Genomic DNA, 26,512 nt, shown 5'->3' with positions numbered 1-26,512 from the left:
TCCCCATTAAAAGGGCCACCTAAGGATGCTCTGTGTTTTTCTTTAGATTTTACCTGCCATTCTACACACTTGGGGTTTGGTCTTTGTTTGGTTTTGTTTTCTCTCTTTTCTAGTCAATACCTCTGCATATGTACACTTGTATGAAAGTCAGGACTTCTGAGTAGCTTGACATAAAAATCCTTTGCAGGTAGTTTTGATTTTTTAAAGAAATGTACCTTAAAAAATTGAAGTGAGATTCAAACAACATAAAATTGACCATTTGACCAATTTGGTGGTATTTAGTACATTCATAACGTTGTGCAACCATCACCTCTATCTAGTTCCAAAAAATTTTCAATCACCCCGGAAGAAAACCCCATACCCATTAATTGGTTACTCCTTGCTCCCTCTCCCCTCAGCCTTTATTTTAATTTTTATTTTATTTCATTTTTTTTTAAAGATTGGCACCTGAGCTAACAACTGTTGCCAATCTTTTTTTTTTTCTGCTTTTTCTCCCCAAATCCCACAAGTACATAGTTGTATATTTTAGTTGTGGGTCATTCTAGTTATGGCATGTGGGACGCCCCCTCAACGTAGCCTAATGAACGGTGCCATGTCCGCACCCAGGATCCAAACTGGCGAAACCCTGGGCCGCCAAAGCAGAGTGTACCAACGTAACCACTCGGCCACAGGGCCAGCCCCTTTCCTCAGCCTTGGATAAAACACCAATCTGCTGTCTGTCTCTATGGATTTCTTTGCCCATAGTTTTCGTTCTGTCTCTAGCAGAATAACCATTCGTCTGCTGCTTATTCTAGGAGAAAAGCCTAGCTCATCCTTTCAATTTCTCTGCACCTTTCCTGCCCTCTGCTCCCCTCCACCTCAAATCCTATTGGAGACTCATGACACAGGCAGAAAGTCTCGAGGTGCTGTTTCTCTAGTTGGTGATTTTCCTGGTGATGCGTTTCTTTCCAATTCCTCCTTCCCTAAAAACTAGCTATGTGGTTAAAAGTTATTAACTTGCAATGAGTTGCTCCTCAAGAGACATGACGAAGACAAGCTTGCATTTCTCTGCTCATTGGGACACAGGAGTCATCAGAATTTAACTTTGTTAATCACTTAAATAAATCAAAACATGGCTGTAAGTAGTTTTCCTATGTTGTGCCAGAGAAAGGATCCTCCTGAAAAGTTCAACCAAGCCACGCCCAGAGCCACAGACAGGCCTCCCCAGAAATAGGTGCTCTTGTCTTATTTTTAAAACTTTTCCATGAACAAAGGTTACAGCTTTATTGGCTGAACTATTCTGCTCCCCGATAGCCCCACCGTCAGGAAATTCTTCTGAACAAAGGATGCCTGTGGCTGCCTCCCCTGACTTCACAGTGAGAACAGCTATCTTCTCTGAACAGTGCCCTTCTGAGAGTGATGTAAATACCTCAGGAGGCCGGTACATTCACTAGACTCCCACAGTTGAACTGGCTTTCTAGGCTCAGAGAGGAGCAGGCCAGCAAGAGGGACTTGTCTGAAAATCATGCCATGGAGGAAACAGGCACTCAGACTCCTTTAATGAGAATATAAATTGGTGCAACCCTTCTGGAGAGCCATTTGGACATATATATTAGAAATCCTTAAAGTGTGCATTCCCTTTAATGGAATAATCCATGTCTATGGATGAATACAGGATGGATTATCAGAGAGGTGTGCAATGGCTTTTGTACGTGAAAGCTCATAGCAGCAATATTCATAATAAAGAAGAAAAATATAAATGCCCTAAAGTTCAGGAAGACAAAATGGTTAAATCACTTTATAATAAATTCTTGTGATGGAACACAACAGAGCTATTAAAATAATGATTTCAAAGAATATTTAATGATGGTACAGAATGCTTATGATATAAGGGCAAGTGTAACAAACAGCTTACAAAATTGCATGGATAGTTTGAATCCAACTTTGGGGGAAAATAGCACAGAAAACAATACTAAAAGGAAATACCTAAGAATCTTTTACATACGTTATCTCTGGGTGGAATAATTTCAGCATTATTTGTACTTTCTGTATTTTCTCAGTTTTCTACAACAAATATATATTATTTCCTATTTAGGAAAAATATTTCTAAAATAATATCATGGAAATCTAATGAATGTTTTTCTATTTTCCTAGCTGAAATGTGTAAGATTTTTATTTTTTCTTACGATATCAAATACAACATACTTAAAAAAAAAAATAAAGCCCAGGGCTGGCCCTGTGGCGTAGTTGTTAAGTTCTCACTCTCCATTTCAGCAGCCTGGGATTTGCTGGTTCGGATCTCAGGCACAGACCTACATACCACTCATTAAGCCAGGCTGTGGCAGTGTCTCACATAAAAATGGATGAAAACTGGCATGGATGTTAGCTCAGGGATAATCTTCCTCAGCAAAAAAAAAAAAAAAAAAAAGTGTAAAAGAAGAACAGACATATGCAAAAATGATAGATATTGTTAAAAAAATAAAGCTGATAGTCTATATTTTTAAATTAAGCAGAATTCAAAATCTTTGTAAAGAGTGAGAATTAAGCCCACTCTTTCATTTGTAAGATGAGGATAACACCTCAATGGGTTTTGAGAGAATTGAATGAGATACCCCCTGTAAAATGCTTGGTATGTCATATGCACTCATGAGTGTTAGTTATAATTAACTGAGACATTGGCATTTGTATTATATTAATCATTCTTCTCCTAGCATCATTCTCCACCAGGGACCTCTGCCCACCAGTCCCAGCTAATTGAATGAATACACACAATTTCAGCTGTTGAATCTTGAAGAACCTGCCCTGGCTTCCCAATGAGCACTGACTTCCTTCAAGTGCAATGAACAGTTTCCCTGAACCAGCCCTGCCGATGTGGAGCCCATTTGAGATACGAGCTTGGCTGGCCTTCCCAGAGCCAGAGGCCACAGTCTCAGAACACCAACAGCGTCTGCACGGAGAAAGAACTCACATCTCGTACTGGCTCTGCAAGCCGCAGATGGCTCGGTGTTTGCTGTAGAAACGATTCTCCAGGTCGATCCTGGTCTCACCAATGAGGTCGTCTGTCCCAATCATGTCGTGGTCATAGATTAGGACAGAGAGCAGGGACTCCTTTGGGAACGTGGCCTGGATCTCAAATGACCTGCAGTCCAAGTAGAGGTTTTGGGAATCAACAACATTTGGCGACACAGGGAACTTTCTCATCTTCACTTTTAGCTAGCCTGTGGTTCACAGGAACTCACTAAACACTCAAAAACTCAGTTAACACTTAGCACATATTCATTTGGTTTAATTTTTCATTGAGATACAATCGATTTCCAAATCCTTTGTCAATACCCAGGAGCCAACAATCTCCCCTTGCATGGGCCATGTCTTATAGTCTTCAACTAGGGTGACAGCAAGATGGAGATGAAAAACTTTGCATTTGGGTTTCAAATCAGAAACTCCCTGGTTTTAAAACTTTGGGAAACTTATTCCATCTCTCCCAGCCTCCCTATGTGTAAATATGTCTTATTTATAATATATCATGGTAGTTAAATGTGATATGTTTGTATGAAGCACATATGTTACTTCTGGGCATTCAACGAGTGCGCGATAAATTGTCATCCCTTTTCCCCTCCACTGTTGCTTCCTCAGGGAATACTAGCTGCGTTTATTTTACATGAAAATCCTGTTGAAGATGGAAAACCACAAAAACATAGAATTGCAGGGCTGGCATGCTGTCTCTACAAGATTCTGAGCCCCTTGGGAACAAGGCCCTTCCTTTTTCATCTCTGCGTTCTTGGAGCCTGCACTTGGCCTGAAGAAAGCAGACATTTAATAAAGGTTTCCTTGAACTCTAAGGGACCTCAGAAATCACCATAGCCAATCCCTTCACTTTACAGAGAAGGAAATTGAAATCCAGAGAACACAAGTGACTTCCCCAGGATCGTAAATCAGGTCAGACGAGGGTAAGAGCCAGTTTCCTGACTCCTAGTTCCACGCTCGTTCCACGATACCACACTAACGCGAGGTATTGAAAAGAATGGCAAAGCCATCGGATTTCCTGTGACGATGCATTATCCATGCTACTGAGTATCAGAGAAGATAATTAAGAACTAAATTTTGAGTAAAGCCCTGCATTTTAGAGAAATGTCTTCTGAAAACAAAATCAAGGAGACATCAGTGTTTCTACAGCTGTTCCTGAGTCTGGCTGGCCTGGGACAAGGTAGGGTAGGCTGGTCTGGGAGCAAGACACAGAAGGGAGGTGGGGAGGAAGGGGGAGCAGAGGGCCCATTATTTCCATGCGTGTCCACAGGCCTGTCTGGGCTGCTGTCCTCATGGCCAGATCCAATTAGCCCTGACTCTCACTCTCCAGTGTGGCAGGGACCCCAATCACAGCACAGCCCGGAGCCAATTAACCCTCCCCACAGAGAAAAAAGCAGAGATGCTCGACGGCGCCAGTGACCTAACTGACTGAGGCAGCTCTGGCGGCCCAGGGATATGGCTGTGCAGAGAAGAAATTTGTGTCTTCCATCTGAAGACATAGTATTGCTTTCCTGGGGCTCCAAGATTTGGATTCCCAACTGTAATGATATTCTAGAGATGTCTTACAAGGAAGCCTCCAGCTGCCTACCTCTGAGCTTGGCTGTCGCCATGGCTGCTGCCACCGAGGAAGGACTTATTAAGTGCCTGACTGCCCTAGCAAGCATGACAGAGGACTCAGTTGCTGTGGTCCATCTCCCCAAGCTGTGTGCTTACAGATTAACCTCTCCTGAACTTTCACTGGAGCTGTCATTAAAAGAACTACCCCAAACAGCCCACCACGGTTGGACTTCCTGTCATCCAGGAAAAAACTGGGCTTATACCAGCTTGTGTGTCAATGAGATACTAGATACAGTGGTGGTTCGAGGCAGCGTGGTTACTAAGAAAATAAGGAACCGCTAACGTCTGCAGACAGGTACCACCTCAGGATGATGCAGAGGGACAGGTCCCATTGGATCCCACTGAAAACTGACAGAGGGTTTGTCCATCCATCTATTCATTCATGCATTCATTCATTCACACACTCAGTCATTCATTCTGTGAATACTTATTGAGCATCTACTCTGTGCCAGGCCCTGCCCTAGGTGCCGGGGATGCAGCGCTGTCCAGACTAGCCCAAGTCCCTCCTCGGATGGAGCTTACATTCTAGTAGGGAGATGGGAGACACCGGTCAACACACGAATATAGCAATCCACGTCAGAGGCTATGGAGAAAAGTAAAGCAGGCCAGGGGCCAGGGTGGCGGGGGTGCAGCCCGTGACATCCTCACGTGGGGAGGTGGCAAAGAGGGATACCCCAGACCAGACCCCATTTCAGGCACAAGAGACCTCCGCTCTCCCTGCGGGAACACCGCAAGATCAAGCCGGAAACTTTTTCCCTAAGTAACAATTAAATAGACATCCAACAAACCATCCACATGTGGAGGGGTTCTGGAAGAGGCTCTGCTATGTCAGCGGCAGGAAGGAATATTTCATCATCCTCTTCCTTTGTTTACCGCAGCCATAAACGAGGGTAATAAAGACCGTCTAATTCATGGCACTGTGGTGAGAGTGACTAATAAAAAGCGATTACAAAGCACTTGGCAGAATGAACTGCTAGTTACATAAAGGGTAGGCAATGACAAAGGTCATCTCTGGATCAGGGAAACGAGGGTAAGTTTCCCTGGTACCTTCGTTTTAATCATTCTCATTAATCTGAACAAGCAAGATCATTTATTGCCTCATTTCCTCAGGAGCAACAAAGTGTGAGAGACTGGTGCTGATCAAATGTCAGAGCCCAAAGTGATCACAAATGGGTAAATGAATTTAAATGAGGCTGATGAAGATTTCACCCCACGCTCCCGGTTATTCAGGAGAAAGAAGAAATTAAATACACTTATGATGCATGCACTGCTGAAACAATTATTAAGGAGAAGAGGAAGGAAGCCAACGTATTTTGAGTAGGTGATAGCATAGATGATATCCTGGGTGCTCTACATATTTAATCTGCTAAAGGTGTCTGAGAGACAAGTGTCACATTGTTGCTTTACAGATGAGGAAAACTAGGATCAGAGAGGTTAAGCCACCTGCATAAAGTTACACAGCTTGTGTGTGGCAGGGAGACGCACAACTCCGCTTGACTCCAAAGCTGAAGGCAGTCAGGCACACAAACTCAAGCAGGGAACAAGAATGTGTGACCCCCTCTGCCTGAAGACAAATGGGAGTGGTAGGGTTGCTGTGACCTGGAGAATGCCTGGATCGCCTAAACATACTTAACTGCGACAGGTTTTAAAACACTTTGCAGGAAAACAAAACACAAGTGGGGGATGCAGTTCAACTTTTTGACTTCAAGGGGTCACCTCAAATGAGCTGCCAAATGATATGATGGAAAAATCCCTTTGGTAGGACACAAAAGACCAAAGGTCTGGCCCCTTTTCCTCCACTCATAAGCAGTGTGAAGTTGGATAAGTTTCTAAACCTCTCTGGCCTTGGTTGCCTTGTTTGTAAAAAGGAAATCTCCCTGTCCAAAGGCAGGAGGCTGAATGTGATGACCGTTCAAGGTGCCTCTTAAATTTAAGGTCTAGGAAAATCATTATTGGAAAACCATGGGCATGAAGATCACTGTGTACCGCCAAATTCCGGAAGGGACCAGGGAAAGAATTCGGCCCTTCTCCATGAATACAGGTTTGGTTGGCTGCTATCACCAGCAGAAGTCAGCATTTAACCTCCAGAGACAGACACATATACACACCAACCCCCAGAGAAACACAACAGTAGCAAATGCAGACAGGACAACACTCTGCGACCCAGATGGCCACTGACCTTCCAAAAACTGGGTTCAGTTGCTTGGGGATGTATTTGTCACGGTCTTTGATTTCAGTTTTGCCAAGCTTGAGCACAATGTAGGGATCCGACTTGCCATCTGGATCAGCTGGGCTAAGATTAAACGCCTGGGGAGGAAAAAGAAAATCCCTTTGGTCCAGCGGTTCTCAATGCTGGCTGCACACTAGGATCATCTGGGAGTTGTAAAAGATACTGATGCCTGAGTTCTATCCCCAAACGCTCTGATTTGATTGGCCCTGGGCTTTGGGATTTTTAGAAGCTCCCTAGATGATTCTAGTGTGCAGTCAAGGTTAAGAGGCTTTAGCCTCTCCATTTTGCTGTTAAAAGAAAAGTTATCAGCTTTGCCCAAGTTCAACTTTCTCTGGAGTCATCTCCCTGGTGGAAGGCAGCTCTTGGCACAGGGTAATGAGGAACATGCTAGACCAGGAAGAAGAAGGCATGGATTTGAGTTCGAGTTCTATTTCTAAGTAGTTGTGTGATCTTGGGCAAGTCAAGTCATCTCTCTGAGATCTATCTGTAAGATCATGGGGTGGACCTGATAGCCTCTCCCATAAATAATGGGCTCTGAATCCACGACCCCATCAGTCTTGCATTTAGCACTGGCTGGTTGAGTAAAGGTCTGTTTCTCAAAGTGAAGTCTGATTCCAGAAAGCTGGGTCTAAAACCATCACAAGCAAATACTTTCTAAGGGAAGGCCAGGGTAGGGGCTGGTGAGGAATAATACTGAAAAGATGGAGAAATTCTGCAGAGATGGGAGCTGACCAAGAAACAAGTCCACCCTACACATAGAACGGTAGAAGCACACACAGCTATATTTTCAAGGATGTTGATTAGAGCATTGCGTAATAGCTAAAAATTGTAAACAATCCATATGTCAATTACTTAGGGAGAAACTCAGTCCAAGATGGTCCCTTTCCCATTTACTCTCATCACATCACCCAATTTTAATTCTCTACATAGCAGTTGTCTCTGACACTCATCTTATATACGTGCTCCTTCGTTTATTTTTGTACGTTCTTCATCTTCACATCGCCCCCAACTAGTGCGTAATCTCCAGGACAGCAAGTGGGCTGCCTGTCTTGTCTTGTTCATTACTTTATCACCAGGAGCTAGAACAGGGTCTTCTTAATATCTGCTGAGTGAACGAATGGCTACTACATTAAGTCAAGAAAACACTAGGTGGCTACTAAAAAGAACGAGGAAGATCTATATGCGCTGACCTGGAAAAACGTCCAAGTTACACTACTAACTTGGAAAATAAAATAGACCATCCATACGGAAGGCACGAAGCGGAAGCCCATTAAATAAACACCTGGAGGTCGCGCGGTAGACAAGTGTAAATAGATATAGATGTGTTCGCATATTCATAAGAAAAGAAAGTTATTTCTGGGAATGGAATTGCAGAGGTGGATGATTTGATTTCTTTCTTTATGCAACTTCTAAGTAGCATTGCTTTTTACTTTTTCAGTGTTTTATTAAATTAAAAGATTTTTAAATTAACTTATTATTTAGTTAATTGATTAAATTTTAGTATGAGAGAGCAAACCACCCAATCACTGTTACTAGAAATGTCAGTGAAAAGCATTGACTGTCCATAATTGCTGTGAATTTATCCTATTCCCCAAAGCTCAGGCCACCCCTCCTCAGACTCTTCATTTGTTCGTCTTGCCTGTCCTCAAGCTCCAGCCCGAGCCTTCTCTCCTCCATGCTGCCTCCTGCACAGGAACCTGGTCTGCCTTCCTGCCCTTTGTCTAGAAAGTACTGGGCACATAAAAGGTGTGTTGTAGAAATTTGCTGAGTGAATAAATAATCATCTTTCTCCAATCTCTGTAGTCCAAAAACTTTCTCCCTCTCCTTCCTACTGTTCATACTCTCTATTTCTGGGTTCCCCAAACCATGTCCCATAGAACCAGGTTCTGCAGAGTTTTCTGTAAGGGGGAAAAGAGATGTTGGGCAAGAAGTTTAGAAAATGCTGTTAAAGATTCAACAGTTAAATAGATTTCTTTGCTTCTGGAATCCTCAGGGCATTGATTGTGCTAATGAGCTTTGTGAATCTCAGGGAAAATATTATTATATGCACCATTTCTTGAATTTATTTGAACACATGGCCCATTTCCTGAGGAATGCATATTAATTATCTCTCCCAAGACATGGGTGACCTTCCGAATAAAATTTTGAAAAGGTTAGTGTCAACAATCCAGCGGGTGGGTATTAATATAGACTACCTAGTGTCGCCAGGGATACTCTACAGGTACTTGCAGCTTATCCAACTAGATTGTGACTTCCCTGAGGGCAGAGACTGTATTTTTTGCATAACAACATCCCTAGTGATTAGACCGTGCCTGGCACATGGTGTTCGTGATGATGCTGCTGCTGATGATGAAGGAAACATGCGAACTGCATGATGGGAAGGGAATATTTAGTTCTCCCTAAGCATTAAAGAATAACTCATCTTTGTTTTATGCTTTATTTATGTTTCTAAAAAAAAAAGTGGGCCATCTAAGGAAAGAATTAAAACGAAATAAGACTACTGCAATCAAATAAGATTATGAAAATCAACTTGAAGGTCAGGAGGTGAAAACAAACACGTGAACCACAAAAGTTCAACAGACAATTGCTTTGATTGAGTGTCAGATTTGGCCCTGAGCTTCCTGGCAATCAGGCCAAAAAGTTTCACAACTAACGTTTTGTGCTCTCATTATCAGAAAGTAGGAAGCCTAGGGCAGATTTTTCTCGGGAATACATTCAAAACGAAATTTCTGACTACAACAGTGCAGAGGCATAGCCCCCAGGGGGAGCATCACACAGCGGCAGCTGCTCTGTTCAGCCCTCGTTTTTCCCTCTGACTGTCTTGCCCGAGAGTTTCCTGCTTCAATCCTATTTGGTTTTCTTCCCAGCTATCGGACAACCGCAGAGCAAACAAAGCTACACAGAGTGGTCCTGTATGCCTGGGAAGTATTTTCCTTGAGTGAAAAGCCAGCAAATGTTCATGTTACTGACCAAACTTCATATGCCCTGTTATGGACTGAATCATGTCTTCTTAAAATACATATGTCAAAGCTCTAACCCCCAGTGTGACTGTCTGTGGAGATGGGGCCTTTAGGGAGCTAATTAAGGTTAAATGAGGTCATAAGGGTGGGGCCCTAATCCAATAGGACTGGTGGCCTTAGAGGAAGAGGAGGAGACAACAGAACTCTCTCTCTCTCTGGATGTGCACACAGGGGAGAGGCCATGTGAGGACATGACAAGAAGGTGGTAGTCTACAAGTCGGGAAGAGAGGCCTTACCGAAAACCAACCCTGATCATGAACTTCCAGCCTCCAGAACTGTGAAAAATAAGCGTCCGTTGTTTAAGTTACCTAGTCTGTGGCATTTTGCTGTGGCAGCCCCAGCAGATTAAGACAATCTCTCAGAGTAAACAAGGATGGCTCACCGCAACAATGTACACTCTGATCAGGACTTTGACAGGGTGGTTGGGGGGAATCCCTTGCTGGATTCTCAGCTGCCCACTGTCCTCAATGCTGGAATCCTCTGGGCTTTTGTAGATGCAGAAGGAGCCCTGGAACCACAAAGTGTGACCCGTTGAAACAAGATGGTCAAATGCTCCACCAAAAACCACAGAAGGTATAGTGCTGGGGAAAGTGAGCACAGCCTGGGACCCAACAGGACCTGGGTAGATGCCACCCTTGCCTTGTGGGGTGTCTGTAGGCAATTCACACAACCTGCTTGCATCTGAGCTTCTTCATGGTACATCAGTGAATTGTGTTGGTACGGTCCTCCCAGGGCTGTCATTTGAGGAACGGGAATGGGAGCATCAGATGGGATACTAAGTTCCCTTAACAGGTGGGTGCTGGGCCAGTGTTTTCCCCCATTATCTCATTCAATCCTGACTGCAGGATTCCTATTTTCAGATGCTGCAACCGAGGTTCAGGGAGGTCAAGTACTGTTCAAGATCATGAAGCTGGTTAGTATTATAGCTAGGATTTAAATCCAATTGGCAAACTGCAACACCCATGCTATTTCCAACACACCACACTGCATATAAAGGACCCAGCATGCAGTAGCTTCATGGTAAGTGTCAGCTACTACTTTGTGATGCTGACCCCATAAGTCTGCCAGGTGAAGCTTTTGTGTTGTTTGATTAGTTTAATCATCCAACAGGTAGGTTTGCATAAATCATACATTTGGTAGGTCAGAGGTGGGAAGGGCAAAGTAAAATTCAGCGATTCTTTTAGGTAACAACTCTCTCTTTATATTCCACCAGACTGAGTTCCAACCCACTTCACTGGCCACAAAGCAAATATCTCAAGAGATTGGGGTTAGGTCCTGCAGAGTTCTAGAGAAGGTCAGTATAAAGATCAAGGATTTTCCTTACACACATCCCACACCACAATCCCATTAACAGAAGTGAGTCATATCTGACATGTACGGACAAGAGAGCCAAAGAAAAGGGTTAACTCTGGAACTTGCCTTAAACTTTCCTATGACTCGGTCTCCATCAAGGCCATGGTCATCTTCTGTAGATTTGCCTCTGAAGAGCTCAAAAGTTTTCACCCAGTCTTCAAAATTGTTGAATTCACTTTCAAGATCACCATCATATATCTTTAGGGAGAAGGGAGAAGAGTGCTCAGAGGAAGGAAGACCCAGGATCGATTTAAAGAGAAACGCCAAGATGCTCCAAAACCAGCCTTATGGGTCCCTTGGAAAAATCTAAGAGGCTGCTATTAATTTCTCTTTAGCAAAATAAGAAAAATCATTGATTCAGCATCTCTAGAACTAACCATACTCTGAAATTTAAAAAATCTCTTTGATAAACTTTGAAATTTCAAGTATAGCTAAACCAAAATTTTAAAAAATATAATATAGAAGCATAAATGTGACAAACCTTTTCTGGTGAATTGATGTCATTGGTCATTGAATACAGACTATAACGTTTTCAGGAAACTTGAATCAATAAAGCCTCATTAATCATCTAATTTTTAACACATATAAGGTAACAGAATATTAGTTTTTATTATACTGCATATAGATGTGAATTTTCTAAGTGGGAAATTATATATACACTTTAGAAATCCAAAACTGTATTGAATTTTAAGTTAGGTAATATAATTAAATTACTCATCAAATTTCTTATTAAAATTACTTCTCCAAATTGGTTATCTAGATACACAATTTTCATTCTCCCAACTTTCATATCCATAAATATGTTTCTAGCTAATAGCCTCTGGCTAATGTTAAGATTGGCCAGACAGAGCTGACTTTAGACTTAAAACTCCTGCTATTTCGAGTGTGTACACATCTACATGACGATGTCAAGCTCCAAAAGCTGAGCCAAGGGTAACTCATACACTGTAAATTACCTTGCTGGATCCAGGCTAAACCGTGTAAATTATGCCCCTTTTCAATATGAGGACATAGAAAATGGAAAATTAGCAAGCTCCATTGTCTCAGCTTGCACGCTTGGTAAAGCTTACTTCTCCACATCAGTGATTATAATGAAGACAAAGCAAGTTAGTTCAGACAAAGGCATCACTAGGGTTGACTGAAGCACTAACAGAATCCCCCTTCTGCGCTTCCCATCCCACTCATGGCTAAGATGGCTGAGTCCACACACCTGCAAAACGGCCAGGTTGGGGATTTCATCCTCTTTGAGTTTCTTCTTGAGCATTTTGTCTTTCTTCTTCTTTGGACTACCTACTATATTTATCACTACCTCGTCTGGTTTGGTCTCTGTGGATATTTAGTGGAAATTGTTAGACTTCTCATGGCTGTTGCCAGGAAACAAAGTCAAGCCCCCTCCTTCCCTTTGCTCTGGCATGTGTCATGACCCTTCTTTTTAAAAAGAAATAGTAACAGTTTGCTGTAGGATTGCCACGCAGCCTTGCAGTCTGCGCACCACAGGACCGCAGGACTGGTGGAGATGCCACTCACATAACGACACAATGGCAACGTATTCTCTGGGGTGGGGCAATATATTGGCTTGTCCTAGAATATGTAAATTCACTAAACTAGGCACAGAGAGAGTAAGGAATTTCCCAGTCACCCAACTAGCAAAAAACAGACCCAGGATGGACTGATTCCAAAGCTTTTAGTTACGTTCCCTCTCAGATCTGTTTGGGGACCAGAGATTCATCTAGCTCAACGATAGGAGGCTCAAATATGTGAAGGGTCTTGAGCAAAGTCATGAATGTAGTTAGAGGGATTACTCAGTGATTTTCCTAGGAGCAGGCTCTAGGAAAAAACCACCTGAGACAGACCTCCAGCTCTGCTGTTTCCTAGCTGTGGAAACTTGGGCAAGTTACTCAACCTCCTTGTACCTCTGTTTCATCATCTGCAAAATAGAGATACTATTGTTTATGTCATGGGGTTGGTCTTAGAACTAAATATGCTAATTAGGAGTGGCCTGAGAACTAGCTGGGCTCTGGTTTTCCCACCTCTATCAATGTCACCTGAAACAGCACCGGGTGCTTGGTGTCATTGTTGTTTTTATGTCAAGACCTACCATTGACTTGAATCGAGTTTGCGGTCATTTCAAATCCCAGGCCTCTTTTGTTTGAGCTTCTGCCAAACCAGATATAGTCACTCCTTGTAAACTGAGTCTTAGAACCTAAATCCAGCTCACCTCTATTGAAGTTTCTCATGATGGTTTTGGTCTTGCATCCCAGCTCACTCCTATTTTTACCCTGCTGTTTCTACATTAAGACCGTTAATGTAGGGACATGAGTCAAGGGGTTGATTTCAGCACTCAACTGGACTCAGAAGACCAGGGATCTGGCCCCAGTCCAGCTCAAATCAGCTACACGACCTTTGTAAAGTGTTGTCATTTTCCTGAGATTGTTTCCTCACTTGGGAAACAAGGGAGCAGAGCTCTAACATGCTTCCCATTGCTTCCATTGTATTATTTTCTCACCCCAACGGCCTTATGCTAGGTCCAAATGTCCCCAGAACAGCCACTTACCTGTATTGCCTTTTTTCTCCTTGGGATTGCTCTCCTTTTCCTTTGAGAAAAGAGGGAGACAAGATTATTGATGCTGCCACGCCTCATTGGGTAATCCTGACTGTTCACAGGTCTAATTAGACAATCACCGCTCTCTGCATTTTCAGAGACGCCATTTTAAAAGAATATGTGAACAGCCCCTGAGTGCAGCCTCACTGTAAAGACCTAAGTCCATTCTTCAATGACACCCTGCCCTTCAGTGACACCCTGCCCTGGAGAAGGGGTGCCCATACAGCCAAGAAAAGTGCCACCGAGCTGTAGACTTCCTTGTCCTCTGTGTGCAGCCTCCTCTCAGGCGCTGGGAAAGCAGCTTCTCACCCCATGATTTTCCCACCTCCCTGGAGCATCAGCTCAGTCTGCAACTTTGAGTTTTACCTGCTGGCATGTTGGGTTGGTGGGTTTGTCCCAGGGATTGGGGAGGTTGGCAGAGGAAGAGGAAAGGGCTCAGTGCTCACCAGACGTAGTAGTGGCCATTGCAGCAAAAGGAGGGACTTTGGAGGCAGGGACTAACATTTAGTTTGTTTATTTAACTATATATCAGTATTCATGGATAGTCCTAAATGAAGAAATTATGGTCTTTCCAAACTAAAGAATCAGGAGAGTTTCTGTTCAATTAAATACAATGATAACATGTGACTAAGTTTCCTTCCCTTTTTCTCTTGAGGATGAGAAGTCTTAGCAAATTCAGCCAGTGAGCTTTTGCCTGAATCTCCAGACCCACTCCACACTGGTTCTCCAGCTTTGCAGCTTTCTTGTTCCACGTGCACATGGCCCTGTGCTGGCAACCTGCTGATTATTCCTGTTTGCTAAGACTTGCTAAGGCCAACACCTCTGCCTTTCCTTTGGTAGTTTCCCATATGAACTTAGAATCCTGCTGGAGATCTGGGGCCCTGCTGGAGACACCTGAGGTCCCCACTGCTGATGCCCCCCTGTCCAGAGACCCCATTTCTCCTGGCTGGACCTCCCTGAGTCTGACTGGTGGGCAAATTCTCCAGATGCCATACTGGACTGAACATCCTTCCAGCATTTTCAGACTGGAGCCTGTGTCCTAGGGCCAGCTCCAGCTGGAGGGGTGGATTTTGCAATCCCAGATCCCTGGTCCTTCCAGGGTTTTTACGCTTTCACAGCTAACAGAACCAGACCTGAGTAGGACCTACCTACAGTGGAATTTAAAAGAGGCGATAATGTGGGACTTGGGGGGATAGAGGGTGCTACGTTTTCCTATCCAGTCCCTTGACCGTCACAGCCAAGGGAGACTCTACCTTCTGTGCTTTCTTCAGGGAGGCATAATATTTAGACCACCAGTCAATGACATTCTCAGCTGATTCATCTGCTATGGTCCTCTTTCTCCTTTTAGTAGACCTCCGGGAAGATTTCCTGGGATCCTGGCAAGGGAGGAGAGATAGATTGTTAATTAGGCCTCATGGATCTGCATGTTGATGGCTGACCGGTTTACTGAGGAAGAGAACGTATAGGTACCCTCTGGGAGGCGGATGGAGGTATTGGCAGGTTGTATGGTTGTGGCTCTCTGTACCACTTCAGGAAACAAAAGTTTAATAACCTGTTAACCTATTCATTCATTTATTCAGCAAACATTTACTGAGCAGGTGTGAGATATTATTGTTGACACTGGGGATGTAGGGGTAATTAGACAGAATCTCCACATTTGGGAAGCTAGAGTTCGGTAGAGGAGTCAGGCATGTGTGGTATAGTAGAAAGGGCATTAACTTCAGAGAGACTTGGGTTATGAATCATTAAGCAATAAATATAAATGTTACGCTTCTCAGTTTCCTCAACTAGGGACAATAATACCCGCCTACTTCACTGTTGTGAGGATTAAGTGACATAATGTAGACAATTCCCTTTTAGCATCATTTCTGAATTGAACAGGTGCAAATAAACGACATGTACAAGAGAAGTCATGGGGGAGAGGAGAGGCAGTCATGGATGTGTGGCAGAAAGGAGGCCTCTGCGGGAGGAGACAGTTGGTCCATTGGAGACTATTTATGCAAGACTCATCACGTGCCTGTCATCCCTTCACTTTCTCAGATATCTCTTGAATACTTACCTACGATGTGCCAGGCACTCTATGATGTGCAGAGGATACAGAGATGTTAAAAAAATTATCTACAACCTAGTGGGACCCACAGCTTTATGGTGGCATTAAACACTTAAACTGAGAATTCTGATCTAAAGTAGCAGGCACAGCTGGTGGGATGGAAAGAACCCTGTGAGCTGTCATAGAGGGTCACATTAAGCATGGATGAGAAGGGAACAGCCTGAGCAAACATCCATTAATCATCTTAGTCTGCTTCTTATTTCAGCCTTTACCATTTACTGCGGAGGTAATCGCCTAGGACTTTCTTAAAATTGCTTTTTTTTTTTTTAAGTCAATTGATACACTAGGATTTTGCACTCAGATTTATGACTTAGAAAGATTATTCATATCCTTGTTTTGTGTTTTTTTTCTATACTTGTCCATTTCCCCTTCTGGAATCTCAGCTAATTGGGGATGAGAAGGCTCATTTATCTTTAGAATCTTTTTCGTCCTATATGACCTTGTACAAAGTAGGTTCTAAATGTTTGCGGAGTAGGTCTATACGAGGAAACCATTGTCCTTCCAAGCTGATGAATTGGGAAGAGTTTATGTTCAATTAAATATTACTGTCACACTGACTAGCACTTTAATTTCATATACATTGACTGACCTGATTCTACAACAATGCTGTGAAGTGGGTATCAATATCCCCATCTTACAGATCAGGAAACTGATGCTCAGAAATGTGAAGTTTGCTTGCCCCTGGTCACACAGCTAGTAGGTGGGAGAATTAGCATCTACAGCCTCTGATACAGACTCTAATGGGCCTTGTAAGTATGAAGAGAGATTACATTCTGACCTTAGCTTTTCCATCTTTTGGTGGCTCCTGGGCTGCGGGTTTGTGTTCAGGCTCCAGCATAGGGGATGAGTCAGGGATGTCAGCCAGGCTGGCCTGCTGAACCTGGGTGGAGTCCGGTACCACGGTGGGAGGTGGCTCAACATCCACATAGATGTGATCCGTTGGGGGCTCCCGGGCAGAGCTGAGGGTCTCAGAGGGCTCCGTGGTTATTAGCGAATCTGAAATGGCTGAAATGAAAGCCCAGCAAGTCAGGCAACTGGGCGGCAGTGCAGGGGGTCATTTCAGGGACCCAGTATTGGGAATCAGGCAGATCTGGATGCAAATATGGCAACTTCCTAACTTCTCTGAACCTCACTTTCCTTATTTATAAAATGACAGTGAAAATACCCATCTCACTGGGGAATAAATGAGATCATGTTGTAAGGCATCAGGTGCATCATAGATAATAAACAAATGGTTGTACTTATTATTGATGCCTCAGAGTAATTTTAGATAACTGCGGTCATAGGGAGCATGCTTATCAAGGTTTAGGGTACGGTCCCCTGTGTTGATTGTCTTCTCCCAGTGTGTTAATTCAGGGAACCCTTGGAGTCTCCTGAGGTCTGTGAATTCCCCAAGTGTAGGCAGAACTGTGGGCACAGGAGTACATGAACTTGACAGGGAGCAGGGGGATGTCTCTGGACTTATGAGATGGTTAAACTGGGCTCTGGATCCAATAAAAAGGTCTTAACACTGTCCTTTCCTGCCACAGGTCCTCTTCTCTCCATTTTGTGCCTCAGAATTCAGTCCTCAGGAACATTTTCCAGTTGGGATCCTCCGTGGCTGCCAGGGCCTCCAGAGCATCTCTTCCCCAGTTGCTGACTTTTCAATGGTGAACTCAACCCAACAAACACTAAACAGGCATCTACTCTGTGCTGGACATGGAGATGGAGAGATCAGCGGGACAGGACAGAAAGTTCAGAAATAAACTAGGGATGTATGACAGCTGGACTGATGAAAAAGATGGCAGCACAAATCAATAAGGAAAGTTAGTAGACTGGGGAAAAAAGCATGTCCTATGTGGACCAAAATGCTGTTGGATCCCTACCTTAAACCATATACAAATGCATATAAATTAAAAATCTAAATGTGAAAGGTAAAAACATAACACTAATAGAAGAAAATATAAGATAAGGTCTTCAGAGAAACCCAAGCTAAAATAAAAATGAGATGCTACTTTATGCCCAGCAGAGTGGGAAAAACCAAACACCAAACCAAAACAAAACGAAAACTCAGAAAGTTAGCTAATAGCAGGGGCTGTTGAGGAGGAGGAAAAGGGGACTCCAGAGGCAGTAATGGTAAGAATGTAGACTGGTGTAGACGTGTGAACCAGCACAGCTCTCTGGAGCGCCCTCTGTCAGTATTTAGTGTGCACCTTCCCTGCCACCCATTGCTCTCACTCCTGGGTGTCTCTTCCAAAGAAATACAGACACAAGATCCTCCCCCAGGGAACACACACAAGGAGATTCCTCACAGCACTGTTTGTGCGAATGGGGAGTTGGACGCAGCCTGGGATCCAATACAAGGGGAAGGGAAAAGCGAAGTCGCGTAGATGCAGCAGGTACTGGTAACAAGCCAGTATGGATGGATCTTAAAACACAACTTTGAGTGACAAGAGCAGGGAACCAAATGAAGATTATTGCACCATATCATATATGTAAATTAAATGGATCTATATTTTACAAGGATTGGTAGTATGGGGCCCACAGTGGGGAGGGGATGGGGAGTGGAGATAGGGAATAAGTAGGGGGCTGTGGATATAATGAGAAGCCTTGAGCAGACCAAGGATGATTGCACAGCACGAACTGAGAAGTGCAATTAATTCAACTCCGTGCACCTGCGATCCAAAACAGACCAATCGGAAGTAACATCAAGCAAAGAAAAATGTCAAGGAGCGGAGGCAGGAGGGAGCTTGAGCCATATTTAAGGAAGCCTTCTTAGAGGAGCTGACCCTGATGTCAGTCTCAAAGCAGGAATCTGACAGGTAAAGAAGCAGAGGGGACTGTGGGAGCACGTTCTTCAGAAAGAGCGACTTGGCCGTGGGCATCTTCTTTGTGCGGGGTCCTACAGCAGACACCCGCAGGCACCACGGCTTTGCAGTCTGCAGTTCCAGAATCTAGGAGGAGGGTCTTACCTTCGCCATCTTGGGTTCCGTCCACCGGTGAGGTGAGAGCAAGGGGCTCCCTGGATTTACACAAAAACTGCTTCAAGCAGTTGATGGTGTAGGTGCCCACCAGGGTGCTCCTTCCGAAGGCTCTCCAGTCCACCACACAGATGCTCAGGGGCGGGTGCAGAAACTCATTCTCAGGCAGCTCCTGGGGGGAGAGACCAGATGACGTGAGGGCCTTGCCTGGGCTGGGCCTGGCTGCTCACACCCTGCTGACCTGTCTGGGGGAGGGACGAGGCAAGCCAGCAGCCATCTTACCCCTGACCATGGCTTGCCATTCTCTTCCTCCAGGTCACCCCTGCAGCTTGCCGGAAGTCTGGAGCATTGCCTTCCCAAGCCAGGGAGTAACTACCCAAAATAGGAGGGATGGCACTAGCAATTCATCCCAGGTTTAAAATGCAAAACTCACACACTCCCAAATTCTCTATGGCCGTAGTCTTCAATCCTCTTATTTTGTAATTATTTACCAGCAGAACTCTCAACTCAAATAAATGTTTACCCAGGCCCAAGATATAAAACAGACGATAGTTGAGCCATTTAAAATGGAGCTGAGGGTGAGGGACCAGCACCCTGCCCGCTTCGTTCCCCGGTGGCCCCCAAGGCTTAATGAAGCCCAATATGAAAGGCTTGCAAACACCTCTCTCTTTCTTTAATTCTAGGCTCCGCTGATTTAGAATATGTGTCCATTGGAGCTGACTCACTTGGACAAAGCAAACTTTTTCTTCACAGTTAGTTCCCAATCAGAGCACAAAAAAGTACGTTGAAAAATATTGAAATAAACAAAAGCATAGGTGTCCAAAAACATCACTTTAGAAGCATAAATTCACATGTAAACTACTGACATGCCGTGTACAAATGAATGTGTAAAAACCTAACCATTCAAATAAGTTGTGTTGGTGTAGCTTGTAGCCAGTAGTTTTCAAGCTTTAGAGTGTATCAGAATCACCTGGAGGGTTTGTTAAACCAGAGGTGCCCGGGCCCCACCCCTGAACGGTTTCTGATTCGCTAGTACTGGGGTGGGGCCTGAGAATCTGCATTTCCAACAAGTTCCATGGTGATGCTGATGGTGATCAACTGGGGGCCACACTTTGGGAACCACTGTCAAGCTGCTTTGATTTACTGTATGATCTGTGTCCGAAAACTTTAAAAACAAAACAAAATAATAGCAAAGTCTATGTTATGTCATTCTGCAATTCTGGCTTCTCACTAAATCAGACTGTCCTTCCTTGCATGTTGTAGATATCTGAAACTCTGAAATGTCTCCCCAAGCCAGGTTAATGAAGGAACGGGTCCCAGCTGCAGAAACAGAGGGTAGGAGGTGGTGGGGGAGTGAGAGGTCCGCACCACTTCGAAAGCATCTGCCTGGACGTTGAAGTTTGGGTTGTTCTTGTAGCTCTGGATCACACAGGACTTGACTCCTCGTCCTCCACACTCGATGAGGACCTGAGGACGATCCACTGAGAGAAGCTGCACCTTCTTCATTTCTCGGACGCCCCAGAAGAGAACCTGAGGAGAGGATGAGCAGAGCTGTCACTCAAAGACCCAGGGAGGCGCCAGCATGCATGCCCTGGCTAAGGTATGGGAAAGTCAGATGTGCCACCTGAGAACTACAGCATGGTCTTCCAGGAAGGGACTGTGCAGAACCTTGAAGGCACCATCTGATCCTCCACGTCTCCTTCCCACCCCACAATTCCCCACTTACAATACAGGCAAGTGTTGCAATGCACCACTGCCCTTTAGTCCCCAAGAACAACTCCATCCTTCCCTGCACCCACCTCCACTCGGTATGTGCTCAGCACTGGCCGAATGTTGGCAGGAACTGGGTAGATCTGGGTGACATCCGGTGGGTCAATGGGAGGGAGCCCTTGCAGCCCAGACTCAGGGACCTACCGCACAAAACAAGTGCAGGTCAGAAGGGCAGGGAGAGGCAGGGAGGGCAAAGGGGGCCACACCACCACCTCCTCCGGAAGACAGTCACTTTTAACGAAAGTAACATTTCCGGCTTTAAATGCAACCAAAGCGATGCATTTTACCACATTTATTTATTAACTGGCAAATGCATTCATTCACAAGAGTAACCAACATTTAGTGAGCACCTACGATGTGCCACAAAGTTAACCATAATAAGGTTTCAGTAAGCTCATAATATAGAGGGGAGAGAAAAGTGACAAGTGGATAGATCCTCACCACCCGATAAAATGACACGGGAATGACAGCAGTGGCACGGAGAAGGGGCTCTGGTCAGATTCAGAATCTTGGAGACTCGCCTACGATGCCTACTATAGAAGAGACCCATGTTTAATCAAAGACTACTCTTAATCAGTGAAACAGAAAATGGAGTCTTTTGAAGGCAGACCTCCGGGATGAAAAGGCATCGTTTCCTGTGCATTTCGAATTAATGAAACTGCAGGAGGACAATCATTGTGCTTTAGTGAAATCTCATACAAAGGCCACTAAGGAAAGGGTCTTTCTCTCTGTGTAGGCCATCCCGCGCTGCCTTCAAGACCTGGCTCAACACTTACGTCTTTCAAGAAGCCGTCCCTGATTGGATCCCAGCCTCTGTGGCCATCCTCCTATCCTTCAGTCCTTGAAACACAGAAGCCTCTGTGGAGACTTAGTGCAGAAATCAGTGGACTGAACCCAGACACCAGGTTCCGCTGTGTGACCCTGCGTGAGTCCCCTTCCCTCTCTGGGCCTCAGATATCAGGCCAGATGACCCTTCCAGCATTCAGAAGTCAGATGTTCTATTAAACATTGCTTTGGGGTGTTTGTATGACTCGGCCAGGAGGAAGTCTTTGTTGACTTCGTCTCATTCTCTAAGCCCCTCAAGTGATGCTCCATATCCAGTGGGTTCTTGATAAACGTTTATTGGCCGACTGACATATTAGCTCCATATGCTCAAAAAAGCCTAATTGCTCATCAAAACCTGCAAAGCACAAATATACCACCATCCCTTTCTCACAGATGTCTTCTAGTTGGCAACAGCAGATGTAGTTGAGATAATTCTAAGAAAGCTCAGAAAAAGAAGACAGTAGACACTGTGAATGCCAAATGGGCTCGAGATAATGAAGCTGCAGAATGAACCAGACGAGACAAAGGAGGTAGGACATGAGGGTGTATGCCCAGGACTGCCCGGCAGTGAGAGGGGAGCGATCCAGCCTGCAGGACGTCACTCACTGAGAACACTATTGCTCCTGCAGCTCCAAAGGAAAAGGCACAGAATGGCTGTGATGCTGGCATAGGAGGCTGCCTCGGATGTGCTCTTTATAAAGTGCCATATGTTTGCTCCTCCTGGGGCTGCTGAAATGATGGCCTGGGAAATGCCCTGGAGAAGCTTTGTTCCATAAGTGCCTCAAAGATGCCCTTAAGAATTCAATACAGGCCTTGATGAATCTCACAACATGGTGGAGATTGAATGACTTCTCTGGAAGTCAAGATTAAACATTTTCCCAGTAAAATGGGTCAGCTGCTGGCTTATAAAACCATGTAATGTGTAGTCGCTCACACATGGGGCCAGGGAAGGATAAAGAAGTGTTATGAAGACAAAATAGTGAATCAGGGATGGGCAGGATAAGTTGGTCCAAAAGTCAGATTGCCCCAATATCCCAGTGGAGACAAAATATCGGGGCCTCAAAAGAGGTCCAGCCACAGGTCCAGGACAAGGGACCTTGGGTGAAAAATTTAAGGGGCAGCACTCTCAGGGTCATGCATGACCCTAATCCCAGCCCTGCCCATCTGGAAAATCACCGATGCTCAGCAGCCTTTCTCCGTCCTCTATGTCCCTCAGCCCATCATCTCTACTTGTATTGTACCCCTTATTCAGTACAGTGGCTGGGTACCAGTCATGGGCTCCATCACTTACTCGCTGTGTGAACTTGGAAAAGTTGCCACAGTATCTCTAAGTTTCAGTTCTGTCATTTGTATAGCGGAGATAATGATACCTAGTTCATAGAGTTGCTGTGAAGAATTGCTGAGACAGCATGCAAGGCACCTGGCACACCTTCTGGCACATAGTCACCTCCCTAGTGGTGAAAGTAAACTGGCAATCGACTCTTGCAAAGTTTAAAGCTCAACTTCAAATCATCTTAATCTTCAAATGGATTCAGATGATCTAGGGTGGCTGGTGTGCCAAACCACCTCGGAGGCAAATTTAAATTCTCTCTCAAGGAAAACAGTATCAGCCTAGGCTCAAATTTTCTCTACATATTTTACATGAATGAGTGAATACATTCATCTGAAAATGTCGCATTGAGAGTCTGCTCTGTATAAAATATAATTGTTGGCTCCCAGTGTGACACGGGATGAATCTCACACACACTTCCAATCCATCTGCCAACCATGTGGACTCTTCTTTTGATCCACACCCAGAATTCGCTTCTCTTCTTTTCCATGGCTACGATCTTGATCCAAGCTTCCAGTTCTCCAATCCGGATTACCCGATGGGCCCCCGCAGTTGGCCTCTCTCCTTCTCCCCTCACCCTTTCAGCATGTACTCAACTCAGTATCCATGGTGTTTCAACATAAATCAGACATTATGCTCAAAATCCTCTCTTGTCTTCCCTTCTTTTATAGAGTAAAAGCCAAAGTCCTCACAAGGCTCCAGGTGATCTTTTTCCTCCGACCTCATCTCCTACCCTCTCCCCATCGTTCACTCCACTCCAGCCACACTGGCCTCCTTACTGGTCCTTGAAAATGCCAGGCATACTCAGGCTCCAGGATCAGGCATTTGCTGTTCCCTCTGCATCAAATACTCTTTGCCCAGATATCTGCATGGTCCGCTCCCTTTTCCCCTCCAGGTTTTGACTTAAATACCATTTCTCAGTGATGCTTCCCTGTATACCTAAAATGTCCATCCCCAACACACACATGTCCACTTCATGTCTCACATTGAATTACCTTTTCTCCTTCGCAGTGATCACAGTCCTGTAACATCTTATGTTATAATTTACATAGTGTCATCTATTATCTCCTCTTCACTAGAAGTCCCCTGAGGGCAGGGACTTTTGTCTGTCTATTCACTGAAGAATTCTTAGGAATGTGCCTGGCATATAGTAAACACTCAATAATGTTTGAATGCATGAATGAATGAGTGAAGCAGTCTTTGCCTTCAAAAACTTTACAGATTAATGGAGACAAGCCTGTAAACAATTGACCTTACCGCAGTCTGAATGACAGAAAAAGGCAAATTGCTCTAGCACAGAAGAGGAGAAAACATTTAATTTGACTGAGGTGGGTGTGGGGAAAGCTTTCTGGAGGAATCATCTGTTGTTCTTAACTTAGATGATGACCATTTCCCTAACTAGGCCGATAGAGTGTGGAGGTTGGGGTGGGTGGAGTGGGGAGACACTCTGGAACGGAATAACAGCGTGCCTAAATGCAGAGGAGTACGTTTGCACGGTGAAGTCACAGAACCTGGAGCGATCTGGCATAGAGAGGCCATAGTGTAGGTCGAGAAATACGCTGAAAGATGATGTTGAAGAAGCATTTGAAGACAAATTAGGGGAGAACTCAAATGTCTAGTTACAGAAATTCGACATTCTCCCCTGGGCCAGATTTCTTTTTGTGAAATATGAAGAATTATCACGCAAACAAAAATGTAAAGTTTTATAGTCAAAAACATTTGGAAAACGTTAGATTTCAAAAAAGAAGTTTCGAAAGTTTCTTTATTCACAGACCTCTCATTTGCCATGGTAATGGCATTTCAAATCCCCAAGAGGGATATAATATGAAGAATTTCTAAACTTTCTTTTCACTGTATTTGTAGGGACTGTCCTTGGCATTCCAAAAAATAGACTTTGAGAAATGTTCCTGGCAGTAAGAAGCAGGGCGCCACTGGTGATTTCTGAAGAGAGTGGTACGGTCTGCCTTGTGTTCTGGAAGGAATGTGGAGGATGAAGTGACTAAGAAAAGATTAGGAAGCCAGAAGACCAGGAAAGAGGCCAATGCAACAATCATGATGAGAAATGGAGTCTCTGGGAACAGGAAAGATGCAATAGTCAACGAGCTTGGCCTGGCTAGGGGTACAAACACAGACTGAAGAATTAAAGCTGAGTCTGAATTCTCAAGGACAGCGTCTGGGAGAACAGTAGGGCTGAAAGCCAGCAATGGGAGGACAGGGGGCCAGCTAGCTTGGTTAAGAAAGGGAAATGGAGATAATGAATTCAGTCCAGGGCATCGAAGAACCCAGGTACTAAATCCTTCTTCTAGACAGAGAAGCGTTTCAGTAATGGAGACGGAGAGGCTGAAGTAAACCATCCAGAGATGAAAGCTGAGAGCAGCTGGTGACAAACGAAGGCATTTTCCAGCTCCTGTCTTCTCAGCATGTACGAGATCCACTTGCTAAGACAGTCACACTGATGATCAAATTACTTTTTGAGCAAGTAATCAAATGAAAAGAAATCTTAATGAAACCCTAATGAATTGTATCTCTTAGGCTGCTACAATGCTTCCTCTATTAACTCAGCTGTCAGGAAGCAGCAGGATCTTGCCTAGGACACTCAGCTCAGAGCGGAGGGAGGGAGCATGAGGGTTGCAACTGTGGAACCCAGAGAGATCTGAGGCCTCAGAGGGCCTGTGGAGATCGGTCGTCCAGCCCCTCATTGATGGATTGGGGGACCCAGGCCCAGAGCACTTCAGCAAGCTTCATGGGGTGAAAAGAGCAGTTGACTGGATCCAATTCATTTAGCCTTGAGCCTCAGGTTTCCAACGTGTAAAATGAGAGTGTTGCACCAGATCTAGTTTTCCCAAGTCAGCCATTCCTCTACCACCTTTACCACCTGTACTATCATCCAGTCAGCATTTGCATTAGACACAGTTTTGTTTTTAAAAAGGAAATTTCATGTTGCTAAGGAAAACACTTGCCATAAATGGCGAGTAACTTTAAAATGAAAGCCAAACAATGTATCGGAATACATCACGGGAAGCTTTTCTTAAACTTTCTTTTCACTCTATTTGGAGGGGCTGGTGTTCCAAGAAGCAGACTTTGAGAGATGTGTCTACGGGCATCATTGATCTTTTTTACAGGCACTGAGCCTAAAGCCTGTACTCTTTCTTAAAAGGGAAGGTTGCAAGTTAGGTATTATAGATAGACTAGCATCAAACTAGACTTTCTTCTAGAAGTAGTTAGAAAGATCAAACAGGGCAAAAGTCCATTTGTGACAATATGGAGGGACCTTGAGGTCATTATGCTAAGTGACATAAGTCTACAGAGAAAGACAAATACTGTACAATCTCACTTATATGTGGAATCTAAGAAAAAGAAAACTCATAGAAACAGAGAGGAGACTGGTGTTTGCCAGGAGTACAGAGGTGGGAAAAATGGGTGAAGTTGGTCAATGGATACCAACTCCCAGTTACAAGATGAATACGTTCTACAGATCTAATGCACAGCACGGTGACTGCAGTTAACAATACTGTATTGTATAGTGGAAAGTTGCTATGAGAATAGATCTTAAAAGTTCTCACCACACACATGCACATGCAAAAGGTAACTATGTAAGGTAATGGATGTATTGATTAATTTCATTGTGGTAATCATTTTGCAAGATACACATATATCAAATTATCATGTTGCACACCTTAAACTTATAGAAT

At 44.3% G+C, this 26,512-nt stretch overlaps 1 protein-coding gene across 5 annotated transcripts in view; it reads right to left on the bottom strand.

The window, feature by feature from the left end:
• Window positions 1-26,512, bottom strand: part of FER1L6 (fer-1 like family member 6) — a 159,025-nt gene that overhangs the window by 20,543 nt on the left and 111,970 nt on the right. For 4 of the 5 annotated variants that reach the window (XM_070481554.1, XM_070481557.1, XM_014867864.3 and 1 more), the window contains 11 exons: window positions 20,695-20,805; window positions 20,264-20,425; window positions 18,887-19,067; window positions 16,714-16,940; window positions 15,079-15,201; window positions 13,778-13,817; window positions 12,434-12,549; window positions 11,290-11,421; window positions 10,253-10,378; window positions 6,800-6,927; window positions 2,948-3,118 (listed from right to left, as the gene is read on the bottom strand). In XM_070481554.1, the coding sequence (XP_070337655.1) occupies window positions 2,948-3,118; window positions 6,800-6,927; window positions 10,253-10,378; window positions 11,290-11,421; window positions 12,434-12,549; window positions 13,778-13,817; window positions 15,079-15,201; window positions 16,714-16,940; window positions 18,887-19,067; window positions 20,264-20,425; window positions 20,695-20,805 (1,517 nt within the window). The remainder of the gene's footprint in view (window positions 1-2,947; window positions 3,119-6,799; window positions 6,928-10,252; window positions 10,379-11,289; window positions 11,422-12,433; window positions 12,550-13,777; window positions 13,818-15,078; window positions 15,202-16,713; window positions 16,941-18,886; window positions 19,068-20,263; window positions 20,426-20,694; window positions 20,806-26,512) is intronic. The other variant, XM_070481556.1, reaches the window with a different exon arrangement.

The sequence above is a fragment of the Equus asinus genome, chromosome 12 (genome assembly GCF_041296235.1).
Source record: "Equus asinus isolate D_3611 breed Donkey chromosome 12, EquAss-T2T_v2, whole genome shotgun sequence".
NCBI lineage: Eukaryota > Metazoa > Chordata > Mammalia > Perissodactyla > Equidae > Equus > Equus asinus.
Note: the sequence above shows the minus strand (reverse complement) of the source record. Positions and strands in the feature narration are given on the sequence as shown.